The sequence below is a fragment of the Peromyscus leucopus genome, chromosome 19 (genome assembly GCF_004664715.2).
Source record: "Peromyscus leucopus breed LL Stock chromosome 19, UCI_PerLeu_2.1, whole genome shotgun sequence".
Classification (NCBI taxonomy): Eukaryota; Metazoa; Chordata; class Mammalia; order Rodentia; family Cricetidae; genus Peromyscus; species Peromyscus leucopus.
In genome coordinates, this window is record NC_051079.1 from 1,267,732 (window position 1) to 1,290,893 (window position 23,162).

General features: G+C 43.1%; 1 protein-coding gene across 1 annotated transcript in view; it reads right to left on the reverse strand.

Moving 5' to 3' along the window:
* The window catches only part of Abhd3 (abhydrolase domain containing 3, phospholipase), a 45,871-nt gene that overhangs the window by 17,080 nt on the left and 5,629 nt on the right, over positions 1-23,162 (reverse strand). Inside the window, exon 4 of the mRNA XM_028876696.2 lies at positions 3,760-3,805. Within this exon, the coding sequence (XP_028732529.1) occupies positions 3,760-3,805 (46 nt within the window). The remainder of the gene's footprint in view (positions 1-3,759; positions 3,806-23,162) is intronic.

The following is a 23,162-nucleotide window of genomic DNA, read 5'->3' on the forward strand; positions in this document are numbered from 1 at the left end:
AATTTTGGCCTAGCAAAGCTCATGTCCATCTCTCTAAGCTCCCACACTCTTAGCCATTCCAATACTGTTTGTCAAGACAAACTCTTGTCTCTGAGTCCCTAAAAATCATGAAGAAAGTTGTATACTCCTGAGAGAATGATAATGGTAGACATTATCATTCTAAAAGGAATAGAAAACGGCAAGAAGGACTGGACCACCGCGAGAATAAAACATGGCAGGGAAAGTGCTAAGTCTCGCATGCTTCCTGCCTGGTCCAGAGCATGTGATGATGGAATGATGAGCTCAGACAAGCTTGGGCCCTTACCCCATGTCCATGGCATTCGCAGCCCACAGCCTGTGTCTTGATCTGGCTTCATTTTCCACCTGCAGCTTTCCATATTCCTCACGTTTCCAAGTCCTGGCATCTCATCACACATTCAGTCTCTAACCTCCCAGTGTCATGTGTCACCCTCTCAAGGACTTTCTGCAGAGACCACTACCCTGTCACACACTGTCTGCTCTTCACCACACACACAATATTGCTTTGGAATCTAAGAAGTTTTATCCTGGAAGTTAAAAACAAAACTCTTGCAATCTTGTGTGCCTGTGATCAGCATCACATGGACCTCCAAGTCTGCCAACATCTCAAAGATTACCGTGGACCACAACTGCATCAGTCCATGAGTACTTGAACATGGCAAAGTAGAGCCTGGGGAAACAGCCTCCTAGGTGGCCCGATGAGAACCAGAACCCTAGAAGTATTCCCTCCTCCTCCTCCTCCTCCCCCCCCTCCTCCTCCTCCTCCTTTTATGTATTTTTCTTTCTTTTTTGGTTATTTTGGTTTTTTTTTTTCAAGACAGTGTTTCTCTGTGTAGCCCTGGCTGCCATAGAACTCTCTCTGTAGACCAGGCTTGCTTCAAACTCACAGAGATCCTCCTGCCTCTGCCTCCTGAGTGCTGGTATTAAAGGTATGCACCACCACTATCTGGCCAAGTATTCTCTTCTTAAGATAAAATATTTCAAAGAGTTTACTTTGTCATATCTTTGAGCTTGCCATGGGTGGAGTCAGGGCAGGTCCAAGCATGCCATGAAGGCATCTACGCTAGTGTTCCAGTGCAGAGTGACTGGCTTCCTTAACGGCACTGGTCTCTTCAGAAACCGCGCCTTCTTCACTCTCAACTTCACACTGGCTTTTCTAACCAAACTTCACTTTTATGGGGGAAGGTGTCTTTCTCCCCTGCTTGTTTTCTCCCAAGTCTCATAAAAAAAAAAAAAAAATGGAGCTAGCAGCTGGGCAGTGGCGTATGCCTTTAACCCCAGCACTCGGGAGGCAGAGGCAAGCAGATCTTTGTGAGTTTGAGGCCAGTCTAGTCTACAGAGTGAGTTCCAGGACATCCATGGTTGTTATACAGAGAAACCCTGTCTAGAAACAACCCTCCCTACCCCAAACGCAGTTAGCAATAACCATGTCATGTCCTGAATATTTGGCTGCCTTCTTTAAAATCTCAAGACACAGACTAAGTTCATTGCCAGAACATAACACAGTTTCCAACAGAGTCCTTGTTTCCATCTGAAATCCCAGTCAGAGTCTGCCTGTCCACATTTCTATCAGCACTCGAGTCATTTGAGCTCCTACCAGAATCGCCCACTGATACTGAGATTGCACCATCCTAAGCTTTCTAGACCAGATAGCCAAGCTTTCAAATTTCTCCTGAAAACCAAGTCCAAGGCTTAAAAGCCCAACAGGAAGGTTTTGTCGCAGCAGCCACCACACTCCTGGTACCAAACTTCTGTATTAAATTTGTTTCATTATTCTGACAGACCATCTAAGAAAACAACTTAAAGGATGAATGATTCAGTGGTTTCAATTCATCATGGAAGGGGGGATGGCAGATTCTATCATGGTGGCCAGGAAGGATAGTGGGAAGGAATAGGAGGGGGTGAGGGAAAGATAAGGAGAGAGAGAGACAAGTCCAGACTGACTGACTTTCTCCCTTTCCCCACAGCTTATGGAATGGACCTATATTCTGAGTAGGTCTTTCACCCTTAGTTAATTTTCTCTAGAACTGTTAGAAGTGTGTTACTAATTTCATAGGCACTTTTCCATTAGATCAAGTTGGCAGTCAAGATTAACTCTTGCAGTACGTGTAATATCTACAACATGGCTCACAGGTTTTTTGTTTTGTTTTTGGTTGTTTTTCTGAGGTTGAGGCCTCACTGTGTTGCCCTTGAATTCCTGAGCTCCAGTGATCTTCTTACTTGGCCTCCCAAGTAGCTGGGAAGAAAGATGCTGAACATCACCATGCCTGATTCAAGTTACAGATTTAATTATCAAATGCAGCCGTGATGTGGAAGAACTCCTATCCTAGTAAAGACTAACTAGGAGTTAGAGGTCATGATTTAAATTTAAAATGATGTTAATAATGTTACTTCTTTGTAAAGCCTGCCGGTCAAATATGCAGACAGAATACAGCTCTGTGTCATGACAAAACTAAATCTCTTTCCTTTTTTGTATTTTGTTTTGTTTTGTTTTTTTAAGACAAGGTTTCACGTAGCACTGGCTGTCCTGGAACCTAACTCTGTAGACCAGGCTGGCTTTGAACTCACAGAGATCCACCTGCCTCTCCCTCCCTAGTATGGGGATTAAAGTCATGTACTACCACTGCCTACCACTGTCTCTTTTCATGACAGAAAAACAAGTATCACTATACTGTTTTTGTTGTTTGGGGTGATTTGACTAATAATGGCCCCCACTGACTCGTATGTTGGAATGCTTGGTTCCTAGGTGGTAGAACTGTTTTGGGAAGGATTTGGAGGTGTGGCCTTGTTGGAGGAGGTGTGTCACCAGGGGTGGGCTTCACATCAGGCCCAGTCTTGCTTTCTCTGTCTGCTGCCTTTGGATCAGAAGCTCTCAGAGCTACTGCTGTCTGCCTGATGCCATGCTCCTTACCGTGATGGTCATGTACTCACCCTATGAAACAGTTAGCAGGCCCCAATTAAATGCTTTCTTTTATAAGTTGTCCTGGTCATGGTGTCTCTTCACAGCAACAGAACAGTAAGTAAGATCCCACCCCCAATGCAGTACTGGGTTGACCTAGGACTTCACACATGCTAGGTAAGAACTCTAACAACTTAGCTTTAACTCCAGACTATATTGGTTAATTTGTAAAGAAAATATATTTTGCATTAAGAACGATAAGACACAGCTGGATGGTAGTGGTGCACACCTTTAATCCCAGAACTCATGAGGTGGAGGCAGGTGGATCTCTGAGTTTGAGGCCAACTTGGTCTACAGAGTGAGTTCCAGGACAGCCAGGATTCTACATAGAAACCCTGTCTCAAAAAAACCAAAAAGAAAAAAAAAAAAACAAACCCACAACCAACCAAAACAAAAAAAAAAGATATACATTAATATCTACTGGTGTTAGAATATAGTGAATATAAAAGTTGTTATAAAATAGAATGTTGGTGGCTGGAGAGATGGCTCAGTGGTTGAGAGAACTTCCTGTTCTCCCAGAGGACCCAAGTTCAGTTCCCAGAACTCATGAAATGGCTCACAACTGCGTATAATTCTAGCTCCAGGGTATCTGATACACATACTAACACATACACATAAGCAAATAAAAAATTATAAAGTATACTAATTTGGGTTTGAGAGGTTTTCCTACTATGATCTTATATTAACTGCAAAATTAGTTTCAATAAAAATAATATGCTTTTCATTATAAAATAGGAAATGATTCTTTTTCAAATTGAGACTTGTTGTTTAAATTTACTTACCAAGAGATTCTCTCCTGCCACTCCTCTGTTATTAAAAACCACACACCTAAAAATGAGGAAAGCAATTTTGTTACTTCTCCACACAATTCTTCCTAGTGATATACTATTGAGATCCTCTTATTGACACTATCCTACAGCATTAAAACAGTAAAAAAGTTGGACCAGGGATGTAGCTCAGTTGGAGTGCTTGCCCAGTATGCATGAAGCCCTGGGTTCAAATTCCAGTACTATATCAAGTGGTTATGTTGATGCATGCCTACAATGCCAGCACATGGGGAAGCAGAGGCAGGAGGATCAGAAGTGCAAGGTCATTTTTTTTTTTTTTTTTTAACCTATGTATCAGTAGAAAGTTTGAAATCAGCCTGAGAGATGTAGACCCTGTTTCAAACAGCTGGGAGATGGACCTGTCTCAAAACAGCTGAGATGAAACTGTTTAAAAAGCTAGAATAGACTGTTAAAACCATGAGGATGGAAACTGTTAAAAAGCTGAAGATGAAGTTTAAAATCTGAAAACAGACTGAAAAAAAAAGATGTTTTAGGGACTTTGTGATCGCTTAGCTGGTAAAGGCATTTGCTGCCAAGCCTGATTTGGGTTCAATCCCATGACCCACAAGGTTTAAAAAGAGAACTGACTCTTGCAAGTTGTCCTCTGAGCCCCACACAAGCACAATGGTGTAGGAATGAACACACACACACACACACACACACACACACACACACAATGCAATTAAAAATGCCTGTAATAGTATAATATTTTAACACCAAGCAGTAGCATATTGGTCGTCCAAAAATGTTTAACAATTCTAAGTGACTACAAATCCTTATTTTTTTTTGCAGCACTAGAGATTGAACACAGGGCCACATGTTTGCTAGCAAACATTCTTACCACTGAGCTGTATCACCAGTCCTAAAGAGTTAAAAAATTCTGCATGTGAGTTCAATTAGAAAGTTATATAATAGTCTTGTTACTTTTTCCTGCTAAAGAATGTATACTTTACATTTTCTATACATACATGCCTCTGATAAGCATTTTTAAAACAATTTTAAGTCAAATTTATGTTTGTTTATATGTCTTCTCTACATTGTATTCACAGCACTAGTAAGAGTCTATCCATATATTAGAGAACAACTCTTATTCCTCAAGGTTCAGCAAACACAGAAACCAGAATTAAAAAAAAAAATTACTTTAGTCGAGTATGGTGGTGCACGCCTTTAATCCTAGTACTCAGAAGGCAGAGGCAGGAGGATCTCTATGAGTTTGAGGACAACCAGAGCTACAGACCTTGTCTCAAACAAATATTTACTTTATTTTTAATTATGTGCATGACTATTTGTGGTGGTTTGAAAAAAACCTGCCCCCCAAAGGGTGTGGCACTATTAGGAGATGTGGCCTTGGAGTGGGTGTGGACTTGTTGGATGAAGTGTGTCTCTGTAGAGGTGGACTTTGAGGTTTCACATATGCTCCAGCCATGCCCAGACCACTTCCTACTGACTGTGAATCAAAATATAAGAACTCTCAGCTCCTTTTCTAGCACCATGTCTGCCTGCTTACCACCATGATGACAGTGGACTAAACCTCTGCACTGTAAGCCACCCCAAGTAAATACTTTCCTTTATAAAAGTGGCTGTGGTTATGGTGTCTCTTCACAGCAATAGAAACCCTAACTAAGACACTATGTATTTGTGTGGGAATGTGTACATGAGTGCTGGTGCCTTTGGAGGTAAGAAAAGGGAATCAGATCCCCTGGGGCAGGAATTACAAGTAGTTGTGAGCCACCATTTGGGTGCTGGGAACAGAACTCTGGTCCTCTGCAAGAGCAACAAATACTCTTAGCTCCTGAGTCATCTCTCTAGGCCTTAATTTTTTTTTAAGCATCTTATTTGCTTGCATGTGTGCTACAGGATGAGAAAAATATATGAAGTAGGAATTCAGCTGATTAGGACAAAGCTATACCTGGAAGATGTGAGAACTCTTTCAGACGATGAGGTCAAGGCTCAAGGAGTCTTGGTGATATTGGCTTTTGATTATTAGCCGTTTCCTGCTATGAATTTCTCATGTGCTTGTGGCTTTTCCATCATTCACTGGGCACACTTTCCCCTACACAATTAAAGTATTTGTATAACTTTCTCCAACTGTGCAACAACAGACACAGTCAGAACCCCTAATGTCAGGCCTTTCTGTAGTTATCGTCATTGGCAGCATCCGGCCAGGACCATCCGAGACAGACGGATCTTATCTGAGGTACCTCACAGATTCTCTAAGAACAGACTTAAGCATCCAGACTCTGTTTGAGAAGGCCTGGCAGATGTGCTAATTAAGCTTAATTTTCTCCTTTCCAAAGTCTCATCTCTAGTTTTAGGTCCACCCTTAACAATGAACTCAGAACTAAAGGGTTCTCACTTACAGGTACATCCAACTGTGATGGAAGTTGCCTAGAGACTGAGCACACTCGCCAAAAAAGGCAGGAGCAGAGATAGCTTGGAGAGATAAGGGTCAACGGGTAAAAGGCAGTTTTATTTTCAGAGAATGATGAGATGGAGAAGAGAAAAGAGAATGGAAGAACTAGATGGGTAAGAACTGGAGGAGAAGGAACTGAGATGGGAAGAACTAGATTGGAGGACTAAAAGAGAGAACTGGAAGGATGAGATGGAAGATGAGGAAGAGCCAGATGGGGAAGAATAAGATGAGGAAGAACAAGATGAGAGAGAAGGAGATGGGAGAGGAGCTGATATGGAAAGAACTAGATGGATGAGAACCTAGATGGAGCAGAACTAAGATGAAAGAATTAAGTTAGAACTTAGAGGGCACAGCAGATAAATGTAGAGAGAAATCAGGCAAGAAAGGAGCTAGGCACGAGAGCAGAACTGAAGCTGTGTAGAGAGGGAACTGACTCAGAAGAATAAAGTGTATGGACTAAAGAATTTTGTGTATGTAGATTCATTTACTATCGTCAAAGACTAGATTATCAGCTGGTTGTAGATTCTTCTACAGACCCTGGGAGAGGACTATCAAGGGGCTGGACCTCAACAGTCCCTGATACACGTGTGTGTGTGTGTGTGTGTGTGTGTGTGTGTGTCTGTCTGTCTAGTAAAACCCACATAACCCACATAAAAGTCAGAGTAATGGAGCACACTTGTACTCCAGCACTGCGGAGGCACAGACAGGGAGTTCTCCGGGCTTGCTGGCCTGTGAGTCTCAGGCAAGTGGGAAACTGTCTCAAAGAATGAGGTAAATAGGAACTGAGCCTCTAAATGCATGTGCACAAATGTATACACACATGTATCCACTAGCACCTCCATATGCATGCATGTGCACAAATGTGTACACATACATGTGCACAATGTACCACTAACACACCTCTGTTTGCATGTGCACAAATGTGTACACACATGTATCCACTAGCACCTCCATATGCATGTGCACAAATGTGTACACATATGTATTCACTAACACCTCTGTATGCATGTGCACAAATGTGTACACACATGTATCCACTAGTACCTCTATATGCATGTGCACAAATGTGTACATGCACCCACATGTGCACGTGCATCCACCAGCACAAAAATCTAATTTGATGTAATATTACATCATAGCTAGGTGTGGTGACACAAGCCATTAATCCCAGCACTTGGGAGGTTGAGGCCAGCCTGGTCTACATAGAGAGTTCCAGGCCAGCTAGGCTACACAATGAGGCTTTCTCCACTGATTGTTGTCTTTTTAAGAGATGGGAATCTCTGGACTGGAGAGATGGCTCAGAGGTGAGGAGCACTAGCTGCTGTTCCAGAGGATCTGAGTTCAATTCCCAGCACCCACATGGTGGGGCACAACCACCTGTAATGAGATTTGGCGCCCTCTTCTGGCCTGTAGTGCAGGCATACATGCAGGCAGAACACGGGATGCATAATAAATAAATTAATCTTCAAAATAATAAAAAAAAGAGATAGGATCTCCTACCTTTCCCAGGCTGGTCCTAAACTCAGGTTGAAGTCACCCTCTGTCTAAGCTTCCCAACTAGCTGGACTGACAGGCACATTCCACTATACCTCGTTTTCTTCTATCTTAGCTCCCTCCCCCAACACCACCCCAAAAGAATGGGAAGACAGACTAGATATAAATAAAATGTAAGTTGGCCACTAAGATTCACTTGCATAAGCACCTAAGCCACGTGTGTGACCTTGAGCCTGAAGCTTTAGTTAGGGAAGAACCGCTTTAGGGAGCAAACATTGAGGACAGAGGCAAATGGCTTCTGGAGTAAGATGTCATATGACTGCAGTGTGAGAAGGCCACAAAGCTAGAGAGGGGAGAGGAAAAGATGGTTTGCAAATGCATGCAAAAGCAACTTATCCACCTGGGACTGTCCTCCAAGCTGCAGACTGGGCAACCACCGAAAGTGGATCACAGTCTGGGTCTCCTGTTAGAGGGAAACTGACTTGACCGCTCCATCTCTGTCACAGCTGTGCCCTGCTCATCTGGACATGGGCAGAAGGGGAAGGAGGATGAGGAAGCTGCCCAGCCAGCCTGCCCTCTCCACCAGCTGGGGAGAGGTGGTGACAAGCCCGTTAATTAGCACTCTCCAAACCATTTTTTCCTTTTGCCCAAATGACTTTAAAGGGTGTGCACATAAAAAATGGGACTGCTAAATGTCCCTCCTGCAAATTTTAACTATTTAATTCTTTTCTTCTCAAAGAAAACAGAAACAAAGAGAAGACATAACAAATGAACACACATGGTATGAAGAGGGCTGAGAGATGGTGTGGTGGTGTGAGTGAGAATGGCCTCCATAGGCTCACATGTTTGAATGCTTGGTCCCCAGTTGGTGGAACTGTTTGGGAAGGATCAGGAGGTGTGACCTTGTCAAAAGAGGTGTGTCACTGTGGGTAAGACTGAGGTTTCAGAAGACTCACACCATTCCCTGGAGCAAGCTTTCTTGTCAGACTTGGACTGCCAGCCCACAAACAATTACCCAGAGACTATTATTAATTATAAAAGCTTGGTACTAGCTTACGCTTTTTCTCAATTAGATCTTATAATTTAATTAACCCATTTAAAAAAAATCTATGTTCTGCCATGTAGCTTGGTTACTTCTTCTTAGTATGGCACATTGTTCCGAGTCTGCTCACGAAATCATGCACCTAGATTCTTCCTCCCAGTCTCTCTCTCTGCCCAGAAGTCCCGCCTATTCTCTCCTGCCTAGCTATTGGCCATTGAGCTCTTTATTAAACCAAGCAGAAGGTACCTTAGGCAGAGACCCATCTTTACAGTGTAAATAAATATTCTGCAGTAATTCCCAGTGTGCTCTCTGCCTCCTGCCATGGTTTGAAATGTGAGCTCTCGGCTGTTCCCGCTGCCATGCCTTTGCCCCACCACCATGGACTCCAAGCTCAATTAAATGCTTTCTTCTCTAAGTTGCCTTGGTCAAGGTGTTTCATTACAGCAATGGAAATATAACTAACCCAGAAGCTAACCTCAGTGGTCAAGAGCTCACAGTGCCTAAGCAGAGGACTTGAGTTTAGTTCCCAGAACCCACATCAGGCAGTTCACAACCACCTAGAACTCAGCTTCAGTGGACATGATGCTCTCTGGCCTCCATGGGTACCTGCACACATGTATGCAGACACATAATTAAAAAAAATGAATCGTTAAAAAGAAATCTGGTATGAAGAACTTTCTGCAAGAGAATGCATTAACCACAGTTGCACATGGCTTGCATATGCCCCCTAAGGGTTCCTGTGTGGGAATTTAATTGTGAGGTGTTAAGGGATTAGAAACTTAATCTATGATCTTCATAGGTGGGGCCTTTGGGAGATGACTGGGATTAGATAGTCATCTAGGTATATTCCTACTATTAAAAAATTGAAAGATATGGCACATACATTGTGAGGCTGGCCATATCTCTTTCAGCCATGTAAAGTGATCCAGAACGCCTTGGAGCTGTTTAAATAGAAACATTTGCTTATTTCATGATACCCGAGCAACAGCCAGAAGGAAGGTTATTACCATATGCAATACCTTGATCTTGGACCTCTGGAAAGCAAATCAAAATAAACCTCTTTTCTCTATAAATATCCATCCTCAAGTATTTCATTATAGTAATGCACCAGGGAAACAGATTAGTTTCTCTAATGAAGGTTAAATAAAAGGCAGGGAGCTAAGTATAACCCAAGGTTTTTCAATCTTCAACACTATAGGTGTTTTGGTTAAATAACTCTTTGTTGTAGGGCTGCCACGTAGATTACAGAATGCTCAGTAATATCTCTGGTCTGTACCAACTAGAAGCCAGTGCTGTGGAATATTATTTTAAGATGTGTTACATTTGTTTATACTGTGGAACATTTGTTTAACAATGCAAAGATGTGTTGCATTTGTTTAACTCTGTGAAGCTGTGTTACTGTGTCTGTCTAAAACACCTGATGGTCTAATAAATGGCTGAACATCCAAAAGCAAGGCACGGGAAATGATAGGCAGGGCTGGCAGGCAGAAAGAATAAATAGGAGAAATCTGAGAGGAGCAATAAGTAGAAGAGAGAGAACAAGGAGAGGAGGATGTTAGGGGCCAGTCACCTAGCAACACAGCAAGCCATGGAATAAGAGTGAAAGTAAGATTACAGAAGTAAGAGGAAGGTAAAAGCCCAAGGGCAAAAGGTAGACAGGATAATTTAAAGCTAAGGAAAACTGGCTAGAAACAAGCCAAGCTAAGGCCAGGCATTTATAAGTAAGAGTAAAGAATCCATGTGTGATTTATTTGGGAGCTGGGACCCCAAAAAAGCTAAGAGTAAAAAGCAAAACCAACCAACAACAAGCCAGTAAAAATGCCCCAGGCACAACAATCAATAATGTTCTCAGAAGTGGGGAAGTAGTTCAGTGGTAGGAACTTAACTGTCACATGTGAGAGCCTGGTTCTGTCCTAGCACTGTTTGAAAAAAAAAAAAAGTCTCTAGATGTTGCCACATGTTCCTCAGTGCAAAACTGCCCCTTGCTTGTAAAGCACTGTTACCGTGAGTAATAGTGGCCCGGAGAGTCTGGATCTGCTCAAGGTGCCACAACACACACACTAGACACACTTAGGAGCAGGCTGTCAATCAGGTTCCCAGGAAAGGAAATGAGAACAGAAAACTGAAATTTGTAAGGTAAACAGATTTTATCAGACAGTCTTAGATATTTTCTAGCTCTATTACCACCCAGCTGGTTGTTTGTTTTGTGAGACAGGATTTCTCTGGGTAGCTCTGGATGTCCTGGAACTCCCTCTGTAGACCAAACTGGCCTGGAACTCAGAAATCTACCTGCCTCTGCTGGAACTGAAACCATGTGAGTCCATGATCCCACTGAATGTAAAGGACAAGGAAGCCACTTTGCCATGGTATTGATGACTGCAGACACAGTTGAGAAAGAGGGACAGGGGCTTCAGTGTGTGCTGCCAAGCCTGATACCCTGGATTGGATCCTGGACCCATGTGGCAGAAGGAGAGAAGCTATCCCCACAGCTTGTCCTCTGACCTCCATGCACACTTGATGGCACATTTGCACCTTTCCCCACAAAACAAATAAATAAAATATAATGATAAAACATAAAAGTAGAAGCAGCAATCAGAAAGCGGTAGAGTGAGAGGAACCTTCAGGAATGAGCTGCATTCCAGGTAATAGGCACTGTGACTGTTGACCACTTTGACAGAGCATGTTTTGCATACTTTACAGGACTACTAATATTAGAATGACCCATTCATTCAAAACCTTCATGAACTAAAAGCAAATCAAAGCCTGTAAGAGCTAAGAGAGAAACAAGACAGCAACACACAAAAAACCAGCAACACACCAGCAAAACAGCAACACACAAAAAACCAGCAACACACCAACAAAACAGCAACACACCAACAAAACAGCAACACACAAAAAAACAGCAACACACCAGCAAAACAGAACACACAAAAAACACAAAAAAAAAAAACACAAAAAACCAGCAACACACAACAAAACAGCAACACACAAAAAACCAGCAACACACCAGCAAAACAGCAACACACAAAAAACCAGCAGCACACCAGCAAAACAGCAACACACAAAAAACCAGCAACACACCAACAAAACAGGAACACACAAAAAACCAGCAGCACACCAGCAAAACAGCAACACACAAAAAACCAGCAACACACCAACAAAACAGCAACACACAAAAAACCAGCAGCACACCAACAAAACAGGAACACACAAAAAACCAGCAGCACACCAACAAAACAGCAACACACAAAAAACCAGCAACACACCAGCAAAACAGCAACACACAAAAAACCAGCAGCACACCAACAAAACAGCAACACACAAAAAACCAGCAACACACCAACAGCTATGGTCGAGGGCAGCTCTGACCACGTGCAGTCAGACCAGACCAATTACAGCTCTGGCTGGGCCTGGGGCCTGTAACCACCAACGGTTTTTAATGAATTCTTGCCACGCTGGGCGCCAAATGTAGACAAAATTCTAAACAGTCTTATTAAATAAGAAACACAGTGCCAAATACAGAGTTAAAGCCCAAGAGATCCAAGCACTAGGGAAGAGCCAAGACATCTTATCTTACCACTCGATGCCATCCTTCCCTTGAGAGAGAGACCTTCTTCCTGTGTGTCTTGTGTTTTATTGCTTTCCTGTTCTGCCTTCTCATTGGCTCTAAGCCCAGCCACATGACTTCCTTGTCACTGACTGTCTATACAGACCTCCTGGCCTCTATGGTTGGCTGTGTCCTTGACCACACAGAGACTCTGCCTGCCATGTGATTGGATTAAGGGCATGGGCTACCACCACCTGACTTCTATTCCTAGCTTGCTAATGACCTCTGATCTCCAGGCAAAATTTATTAACATACAAATAAAATCATATTTCAGCACAATTAAAATATCACCACAACACACAAAAAATAGCAAAACACAACAAACAGCAACACACCAAAAAAACAGCAACACCAACGTCCTCTAAGGAACACCTTCAGTGAGGCTGAGGGGCGACGAGCCACACCTTCAGCTGACGACAGAGCAGTATGACATGACAAGAGGGTTCGATGTCCAGTGAGCGGAAGCTGGAGGGTGCAGCACAGGCAGAACTGCCATGGTGAGTGTAAGGATGATACAAGGTAAGGGTATATAAGCTGTCCTAAGGCTAGGGAAGGAAGATGCTATCTCAGCTGAAACATGGCTACTGTGGTGGTTTCACTGAGAATGGCCTCATAAGTGCCTATCCTTCCAGCCTGGTCTGTTGCTGGAACTGTTTGGGAAGGATCAGGGGGTGTGGCCTTGTTGGAGGTGTGCTAGTGGGATGGGCTTCACACCAGACCCGCTCTAGCTCCCTCTGCCTCCTGCTTCTGGATCAGACGAGAGCTCTCAGCTACTGCTACAGCACCATGCCTGCCTGCCTGCTGCCACGCTTCCCACCATGATTATCGTGAACTAACCCTCTGAAACTGTAAGGAGGCCACCAATGAAATGCTTTCTTTATAAACTGCTTGGTCATTTGTGTGCCCTCATAGCAACTGAATAGTAACTAAGACAGTGATCTAAAGGATAATCAATGTGCACAGTGTGTGTCTTTATGTGTAAGCTGGTGCCTCGGGAGGCCAGAAAGAGGGCATCAGATCCCTTGGAGCTGGAGTTATAAGCCATTGTGAGCTATTGATGCAAGTACAGGGAACTGAACTCAGGACCTCTGCAACAGCAGCAAGCATTCTGAACTGCTGAGCCATCTCTCCAGCCCTAGGTGCAGAGCTCTAGTGCCAGGCTAGAGAAGATGGCAAGGACTGTCAGGGCAGAGCCCCTCAGGCCAACCCTTCCGTAGACAGTAACTATAAACTCTCACAGTGTAAGAAGCAGGCAGAGGCCGGCCGGTGGTGGCGCACGCCTTTAATCCCAGCACTCGGGAGCAGAGCCAGGTGGATCTCTGTGAGTTCGAGGCCAAGCCTGGCTACCAAGTGGTTCAGGAAAGGCGCAAAGCTACACAGAGAAACCCTGTCTCGAAAAACCAAAAAAAAAAAAAAAAAAAAAAAAAAAAAAAAAAAGAAGCAGGCAGAGAACAGCAGCAAAGTGGGCGGGAACTGAAAGCCAAGCGGACAGAATGAAACAGCACTGTGTTGGTGTGGTGTGTGTGTGTGTGTGTGTGTGTGTGTGTGTGTGTCCCTGTTCAGTTCTGTGAGGAGCGGCAAAGCTGTATTTCAGTGCAGACAAAAATCCAGTAGAAGTACTTCATCTTATGATCTTGAAGGTATAAAGCCTGGACTATTCTAGTTGAAATAGAGAAAAACTCTAAATTCTAGATGAGAACTGGGCCCCAATCTCCACATTGCTCCCCTGGTCCAACCCCTGCCCGGCAGGTTCTAAGCAGCAACCTTAAGAATGTCAACTACACAGACGTTAGTGGCTGTTCATCACAGATGACACAGAGTTGAAGTCTGAGTTTAGCCAAGCTACCTGCTGACAGAATAAAGAAAAATCAGTATTATTCAGGAAAATGTAACAGAATCCAGCCTTTTTAATTTTTTTTCTTAGACAAGGTTTATCTGTATAGCCCTGGCTGTCCTGGAACTCACTCTTTGTAGACCAGGCTGGCCTCAAACTCAGAGATCTGCCTGCCTCTGCCTCCCAAGTGCTGGGATCAAAGGTATGTGCCACCACTGCACAGCTCAGCACCCAGAAATTTTTTGTTGTTGTTGTTTTTTGAGACAGGGTTTCTCTATGTGGTCCTGGATCTCACTCTGTAGACCAGGCTGGCCTCGAACTCACAGAGATCCACCTGGCTCTGTCTCCTGAGTGCTGAGATTAAAGGCGTGTGCCACCGCCACCTGGCTTGCACCCAGAATTTTTAAAATGGATCATTCACAACACAACTCAAAATTAGTGAACCATAAAAAAAATGGGAAAACATAACCCACATTCAAGAAATATGACAATTGTCTCTGGTGTGGGCCAGATAGTAGAATCAAAGCTAACTTAGAACACTTGGTGGGCCTTTAATCCCAGCACTCGGGAGCAGAGCCAGGACGGATCTCTGTGAGTTCGAGCCAGCCTGTGGCCTACCAAGTGAGTTCCAGGAAAGGCGCAAAGCTACACAGAGAAACCCTGTCTCGAAAAGAGAAAAAAAAAAAAAAAAGAGATATATATGTGTGTGTGTGTGTGTGTGTGTGTGTGTGTGTGTGTGATGTGTTGTAGTGAATGGTATGTTAAAAAAAATATACAAAAAAAAAAAAAAAAAAAAAAAAAAAAGAAAACCCCAGCAGAGGAACAGCACCTACAGAAACAGAAATTCATGAGGCTCAGCAGTTAACAACACTGGCTGCTCTTTCAGAGGACCTGGGTTCAGTTCCTAGCGCCCAACCGCTTCTGTAACTATAGTTCTGGGATATCTGAAGCCATCTTCTGGCCTCCTCAGGCATACACACAGTGCATAGACATACATACAAAATAAAGATAACTAAATCTTTTAAAAATGGAAATTCCAAGAGGCTGAGGATATAGCTAAGTGAGTACTTGGCAAGCACGAGGCCAAGTTCATTTCCCTGGTATCATAACAAACAGAACCTCAGTCGTTCAATATAAAAAGAGGCAGGTGTGCTGGTACATGACCTAGCACTCAGGAGGCAGATGCTGCCAGCATATCTGTGAGTTCAGGCCAGGTTATCCTGGCCAACATAGCAATTTCCAGGCCAGCTATACAGTGAGATCTTGTCTACAAAGAAACAAACAAAAAACAAACAGTATCCACATACCTGCTACAAATGTAATTGAGACTCCAGAAAAAGACAGGAGGAATGAAGAAAAATGGAAGTAATATCCCAAAGCTTTTCAAATTTGATAAAATATGTACATTTATAGATTAGAGAAAGGGGGAAGTAATAGGAATTTAAAAGATAGAAACTGAATTATAAATGTTATACCTTAAATCTACCATAACATTAATTGCCTTAAATACAAAAGGACTAAAAATTCCAATTAAAAAAGCAGAAACTGTTAGGCTAGATAAAACAAGGTCCATATATATAGTTTGTGGGCTTTTGCTTGCTTTGTTTTTTGAGTCAGGGTTTCTCTATGTAGTGCTATAGTCCTAGAATTCTTTGTATAGACCAGGCTGTTCTTGAACTCATAGACCAGCCTGCCTCTGCCTCCAAAATGCTGGGATTAAAGATGTGCACCACCATGCCTGGCTTGAGTTTACAGTTTCTGAGATAGTCTCTTGTAAACTGAAATCATTGTGTAGCTGAGGACAATCCTACATTGTAGAACTTCTAAATCTCCTGCTTCTACCTCCCAAGTGCTGAAATTACAGTCTACTATATATGCTATTAAGTTTAAAAATAGAGACACTTTGAAAGTTAAACAATGCAAAAGCATCATGCAAACAATAAGCAAAAGAAACCCAGAGTAGTCATAATGACATCAGTTAATTATATACTCTATGACATGAAATTAAAAATGACCTATCAGGTGTCTGATCTAGGCTCAGTGAAGGGACAGCAGGTACTCTGTCAGATCACAAAGGTAAGCCCCTGAGATGTTCAAGAAGCAGGCCAAGGAGCTGGATGAAGAAGACAAGGCTCCCAAGGAGAAACAAAAGGAGGCGCAGAAGAGGTTCCAGGAGTTAAAGCAAAGACGGAGGAAAGGGCTCCCTGACTGTAAGTGAAATAAAAGAGCCAGGCAGGAGTAAGCCGCTCCGATGCCTGAGATTACAGTGGCCCTGGATTCATTTCTGTTGAAACACCTGCATTTCTCGTTATAACTTCTTTTGCCACCTACAATGGGAGCTGCCTGACATGGGTGCTCAGAACTGAACTGGGGTCTTCTGGAAGAACTCACTCCTGAACCACCTCTCCAGCCCTACATTGTCTTGGTAAACAATATTTATAGCATTTGAAGAGTTACTTGTCATGAACTGAGCACCTAGACATCCAAGGGTATAAAAAGTTATCAAAGGAGTTTCATTTGGTGGTTCATACTGATAATGCCAGAATGTGGGAGGTGAAAGTGAGGGGCACCAGGAATCCAAGGCCGAACTCAAGGTCAGCCTGGGCTACATAACACCTTGTATCAAAAAATGAAGTTGTTAGGGCTCATCAAGAACTAATAACATTCCAAATAGCCTAATAGAAACCACATAATTATCTGTAGCAAAGCTGTGAAGTTCGCCGGGCGGTGGTGGCGCACGCCTTTAATCCCAGCACTTGGGAGGCAGAGCCAGGTGGATCTCTGTGAGTTCGAGGCCAGCCTGGACTACCAAGTGAGTTCCAGGAAAAGGCACAAAGCTACACAGAGAAACCCTGTCTCGAAAAACCAAAAAAAAAAAAAAAAAAAAAAAAAAGCTGTGAAGTTCAATTTGATTTTGTTACATACTAGCCATATAATTTGAGTTAAACTATTACCAAGTCATTAATGTAGCTTGGTGAATTCAAGGCCATCCTGTACTATATGATGAATCTTAAGACAGCATGGGCTACATAATTGAAACCCTGGTTCAAACAAAACATGTCTTGGAATTAGTTGTATATGAAATAAGATTATATATAGCACATAGTAGGGAATCTATTACTGGCAATCAACCAACAAAGCTAATTTGAAATTTTCATTTCCAATTGACATGACTGTACAAATCAGCAGATGATCCTGCATGATAATTCAATGTATGTATCCAATGCGAATAATCAATTCAAGGTAATTAAGTGCTTCTGGTTCCTGACTTTCACCATTTCTTTGTGTTGGAGCCTTTCCAGGGGTCTCATCTAGTTGTTTAAAAGACATAGAAACTATTGCTGTGAACTACACGTATCCATCCCCCCACTGGAGCTACAGAACGGCATGACTTATTTTTCTCGAACTGCATTTTGGAACTCTTATTCAACTCACCACTTCTCTGTCCCCCCCCCTCAAAGGCTACATTTAATTGCCACAAGTCAAAGTAGCAATTCTGGTTATCTTTGATGGGAGTTAAGCCTTAGTGGCCCCATGGCTCTAAAAACCAGAACAGCCAGTTACTATTTTGAGAATACAGTTTAATTTTTAGACACGATATTTTTTTAAACCAGCGGCTGCATGGATGAAAGTGTCAAACACTTCCTGCACGTGAGGAAAGAGAAAACCTTAAACACAGCTAACATCAAGACTGCTCTTTCATCAGTTGTAGCACACAGAAGGCAGAGGCAGGGGGATTTCTTTGAGTTCCAGGCCAGCGTGGTCTGCAGAGCAAGTTCCAAGACAGCCAGGGCTACACAGAGAAACCCTGTCTCAAAAAACAACCAAACACACCCACCCCTAAGAAACATACAAACAAAAAGACTGCTCGTTCAAAGGCCATCTCATACTGTTTTATTGGAATTCTCTTTTCAGTCCAGTCACCTTTGACTTGAAATTCACTCAGCAGCTTTCTAATGTTCTCACGTTTTACCTGACTCACTTGCATTCCAGTCCAGGCCTCTATTCTTTTTACATATATTTTGTCAACTAAATATGTAGTCAAATTAGCTGAGTGCTCATAGGTAACAGCATCATTTCAAGACACAGCAAGAAGTGTGGACAGTAGGTAGATAAGGCAGCCAGCAGCTGCCCCATCTCAGCAAGGCGCATCCTCTCCTTTGGCTCACTCACTGCCTGCCAGGCATGCTACTCTAGGCTTGCTTGGAAAGGTTTCTTTGGGCAATAGGCTGCCCAGTGCACCTTATTTCTATCTGGCCCTTCTCTAGAATGACTAGGCTCTTCCAGAAGCCAGACAATGGCCCTCATTCATTCCCAAAGACTCAAAGAACAATACTTTCTAAATGTTTGTTCTTGGTGAGGGACCAGTCAATGTTCTTTACATAGACTACATGTAAGTCTCATAATTCTAGGAGGTGGAAGGTATCCCCTCTGCAAAGGAGAGTCTGGAAGAGCAGGTAGATCAGAATAAGATGTTCCTGTCAGCATATGGAGTTTGTAACCCAGCCAGAAGCTGAACTCCACAGACTCCACTCAAAGATCCTCCACCCAAGCTCACTGTTCCGCCTTTGTTATCTAAGCTAATATTCAAGTCTCTCTTTCCAAAGAAGATGGGAGTTCTGAGCACAGAGTGTATCTGATGGGCATGCCAACTCTTATAATAAAGCTCTAGCCGGGCGGTGGTGGCGCACGCCTTTAACCCCAGCGCTCCAGAGGCAGAGGCAGAGGCAGGCGGGTCTCTGTGAGTTCGAGGCAGCCTGGGCTACCAAGTGAGCTCCAGGAAAGGCGCAAAGCTACACAGAGAAACCCTGTCTCGAAAAAAAACAAAAAAACAAAAAACAAAAAAACCAACCAACCAAACAAACAAAAAAACCCAAAAAAATAAAGCTCTGACCCTGAAAGGATTAAGGTTACTTTTGTTTTTGCTTCTGTGTGTGCATGTGTTGGAGATGGAAGCAAAGCCTTGGGCATGCTAGGCAAGTACTTGGCCACTAGGACACACCTTAATCTCTGATGTGTATTTGACAGTGGATGATCTCACAATGGGATCACCTGTCAGTATCCATTATAATTAGTTTTCTAGTCTATCATTACACAATCTAAACTTTTCATCAGTGTTTTCTAATATCCTTAATCTAGCTAGTCTCAAGAACAATAAGTTATAATTACCTTATTTTTTCACACTTAAAAAATGTTATTTTTTGCCAGGTGGCGGCGGTGGTGGCGGCGGCGGCGCATGCTTTTAATCCCAGCACTTGGGAGGCAGAGGCAGGAGGATCTCTGTAAGTTCGAGGCCAGCCTGGTCTACAGAGTGAGTTCCAGGGAAAAGCACCAAAGCTACACAGAGAAACCCTGTCTAAAAATAAAAACAAAAAGGAGAAAAAAAAAAAGAAAAAGAAAAAAATGTTATTATTATTTTTTTTTACAAAAAATGAATTATCAAGAATTATCAATGAATTATCAAGTTTCTGATAACTTAAAATAATTTCTAATATAAAATGGGGGAGGCAATCAGAACAAACTCTTATTTCCACAGCTCCATTTTCCTTAGTTCAGTTTTCCTCCTTCTTCCTCCCTTGGAGGCGTCTGCAGATTGTACAAGGTACCTCTAATGATGCTGGAAATGTTACATCATTGAAACCTGTGATATCATGCTTACCACACCCCTAAATAAAACCCCAAACAGAAAAGTGAAGATACACTTGAAAGTAGTCAAATATTTAACCTATTTAAACCATTTCCCAAGTGACTCTCTCTCCTTGTTGCCAATAAGTGGGTTCTGCAGGGAATAAAAGTCCATTGTCCTGTCAGACCACATAACAAAACAGTGCTTTCTCTAAGTAGGAAAAAAAAGTAGAGAAACATGTTTTGAAACTTAAGTCTTAATGTTGAAAAATTCTCAACAAACTTTAAAAAGATGCCCCTTTCTTCTGACTCCACTTCCCACCTCCTCTCTCCTTGTCACGTCAGACCTATCAAGTGTATGTTCAGCTTCTGCACTGGCCACCCCAGGACATCGTATGAAATAATAACAGTCCATTTTGGGGAAGTTTTGGGGGATCAAATCCAGGGCTCACACATGCTAGGCAAACACACTACCCCTAAATTGAGCCCTCAGCCCTCAGCCTCTTAGGTGTGCATCCTTAGGTATGTATGAGAGTGTGTTTTCTGCTTTCCTTTTATTTTCTTGGGTACTGCAGCTGAAATGATGAGGCCGGGGAGGCGGCTCAGCGGGTGAAGTCAGCAGTGCAAGCCTGAGGCCCTGGGTTCAGGTCCCATGTAAAAGCCAGGCACAGCAGAAAACATGTGCAACCCCAGTGACACAGAGAGAAAGAGACAGGTGGGCTGGAGGCTTGATCGCCAAGGCAGTCTCCACAAAATGGTCAGCTCCAGGCTCAGGGAGAGACCCTGCCCACCCCTGATGGAGAATGACAGAGAAAAACACCCTACATCAGCTTCCAGCTTTCACATGTGCACACATGGGTGAGCACATTTGAATCTACACATATGTACATCATATGTGTACATGCCATAGAGTTAAAGTGTTCATCGGCGCCTCACAAAAAATTCCAATGAAAACAACAACAAAAACAATAACAACAAAAACAAATTCAAACAACAACAAAGCCTGGCTTGGGGAACATGTGTGATGCATGCTTATGTGCGTGTACACACACACACACACACACACACACACACACACACACACAGTGTGCCTGGGCTCTGGGTAGTGATGTAGACCAGACAAGTTGTGACTGCCTCCTGAACTTTCAGGACAAAGGTATCTGTGCCTTACTTTTACCCTTCTGGGGCTGAGGATCCATCCCAGGGCCTCATATACGCTAAGCCAAGTGCTCCAACACTGAGATACCCCACAGCCCAACTTGGATTTTGCTGGGGCCATTGTTAGTCTGGGTTTTTGCCACTCGCACCCAGTTCTGGGCCTGCAGAATGCACACTTCCGTTCCTGCGTGTGCTGTCACCTCTAGACAGGTGCCTGGGGAGTATAAGCTACTGCACAGCACCAAAATGTTTAATGATTGGCCTAGATTTCCACGAGCTGGTTATTACATAATTCTGGACGGGTCACTCTTCAGTATTATCTGGGGGTGGAGCACAATGATAAAGGACTGAAAAGGCCGAGGTAAAAGCTGATCCAGATCCAGTCAGAATCACTGTTTTCTCCTTGTTTGTGTTTTAGTTCAGGAAATCAACTCAGAGATAAGAAAAAGATTTAAGAAAACAGGATATTATTCAGCTACAACATACTACCTATTAGGCCATGCTACTACATGTAGGTTTCTTTTATTATGCTTTTAAAAAACTTCATTTTCTTGATGAATGTTTCATTATGTTGCTCAGGATGGGCCCCAAATTCCTGGGCTCAAGTGATCCTCCTGCCTCAACCTCCTGAGCAGACAGACTATAGTCACATATGTCACAAATAGAGATTTTGTGTGTGCTGTGTGTGTGTGTGTGTGTGTGTGTGTGTGTGTGTGTGCCACAGTGTGCATGTGGAGGCCAAAGGACAACCTCTGGTGTCAGTCTTCAAGTTCTGCTTTGTGTGACATTGGGTCTCTGCGTCACTTTTTTCTGCTCTGTAGGCCAGGCTAGCTGGCCCATGATCTCCTGGGGCTCTCCTGTCTCTACTCCCATGTCCTGGGGGGAGTAATAGGATTACAGACACCTGTGCTATACACCTGTGGCATCTGAATGTTTGTTTATTTCTAAACATGGTCCTGAAGGTTTCCAATCAGGTCTTTATCATTATAGCCACTTCCCCAGCTCCTGAACTGAGATTTTTAAAGAAGCCAGCATGGGAGCTGGAGAGATGGCTCAGCAGTTACGAGCACTGCCTGCTCTTCAGAGGACCCAGGTTTGACTCAGCTCAAAACCATCTGTTAACTCCAGTCTCAGGGGATCTGACACCCTCACACAGACATACACGCAGGTAAACACAAACACACATGAAATATAAATAAAAAAACTTAGACGGTGGAGGAGGAGGAGGAGGAGGAGCAGCAGCAACAGCCATGGCCACGGCCAGCACTTGTAGCACTTGGGCAACTGAGGCAGCCTCAGCAACATACTGAGTTCTAGGCTAGCCTGGGCTATGAAGTGAGACCCTGTCTCAAAGAAAAAGGGCTTTTTGTTATTAGAGGGAACTACCTGCAATGCAAATTCTAATTGGTCTTTTAATAATAACAATAATAATAATAATAATAATAATAATAATAAAAAAACTGGAGCTAGAAATTGCGGTAAATACTAAAAGATCAGAGATACAAAAGAACAAGCCACCTCTTACCTCTGGGATTCCTCAACTGAAAAACTTTAGTTCCTGTCTCCTCCCTCACGCCTTATATACCCTTCTCTGCCAACCCCTATCATTTCCTGTCTTAACTTTCCTAGTGCTGGGATTAAAGGTGTGTGACTCCCAAGTACTGGGATTAAAGGTATGTGCCACCACTGCCTGGCTCTGTTTCTCCCCTAGACTGAGTCAATCTCATGTAGTTTAGGGTGGTTTTGAACTACCCTGATCCAGACAGATCTCTGCCTCCTGAGTGCTAGGATTAAAGGTGTGTGCCACCACTGCCTGACCTCTATGTTTAATCTAGTGGCTTGTTCTGTTTTCTGATCTTCAGGCAAATTTATTAAGGTACATAATATATCACCACAACTGCCCTTTTCCTAGTCTTTTGGTTTCCATGGGATACTTCTAAACTTACTTGTGGCCTTGAGACCTTTCTTACTTCATGTACCCTCCAGGAAACATTTGTCTCAACAGACTGATAAAATTGGAAAGAATTTTTCTGGTTCAACAGAAGTCTCCTCCAAGAGGACATTTTGCAACCATAGTGCTGTGAAAATGGTCACTGTAAGCAGGTCGAATATTCTCTATCCAAGTCTAAAGTACCTTTGACCTAGTTAGAACACCTTTACTCATAATTATCTTACCTAGACTTTG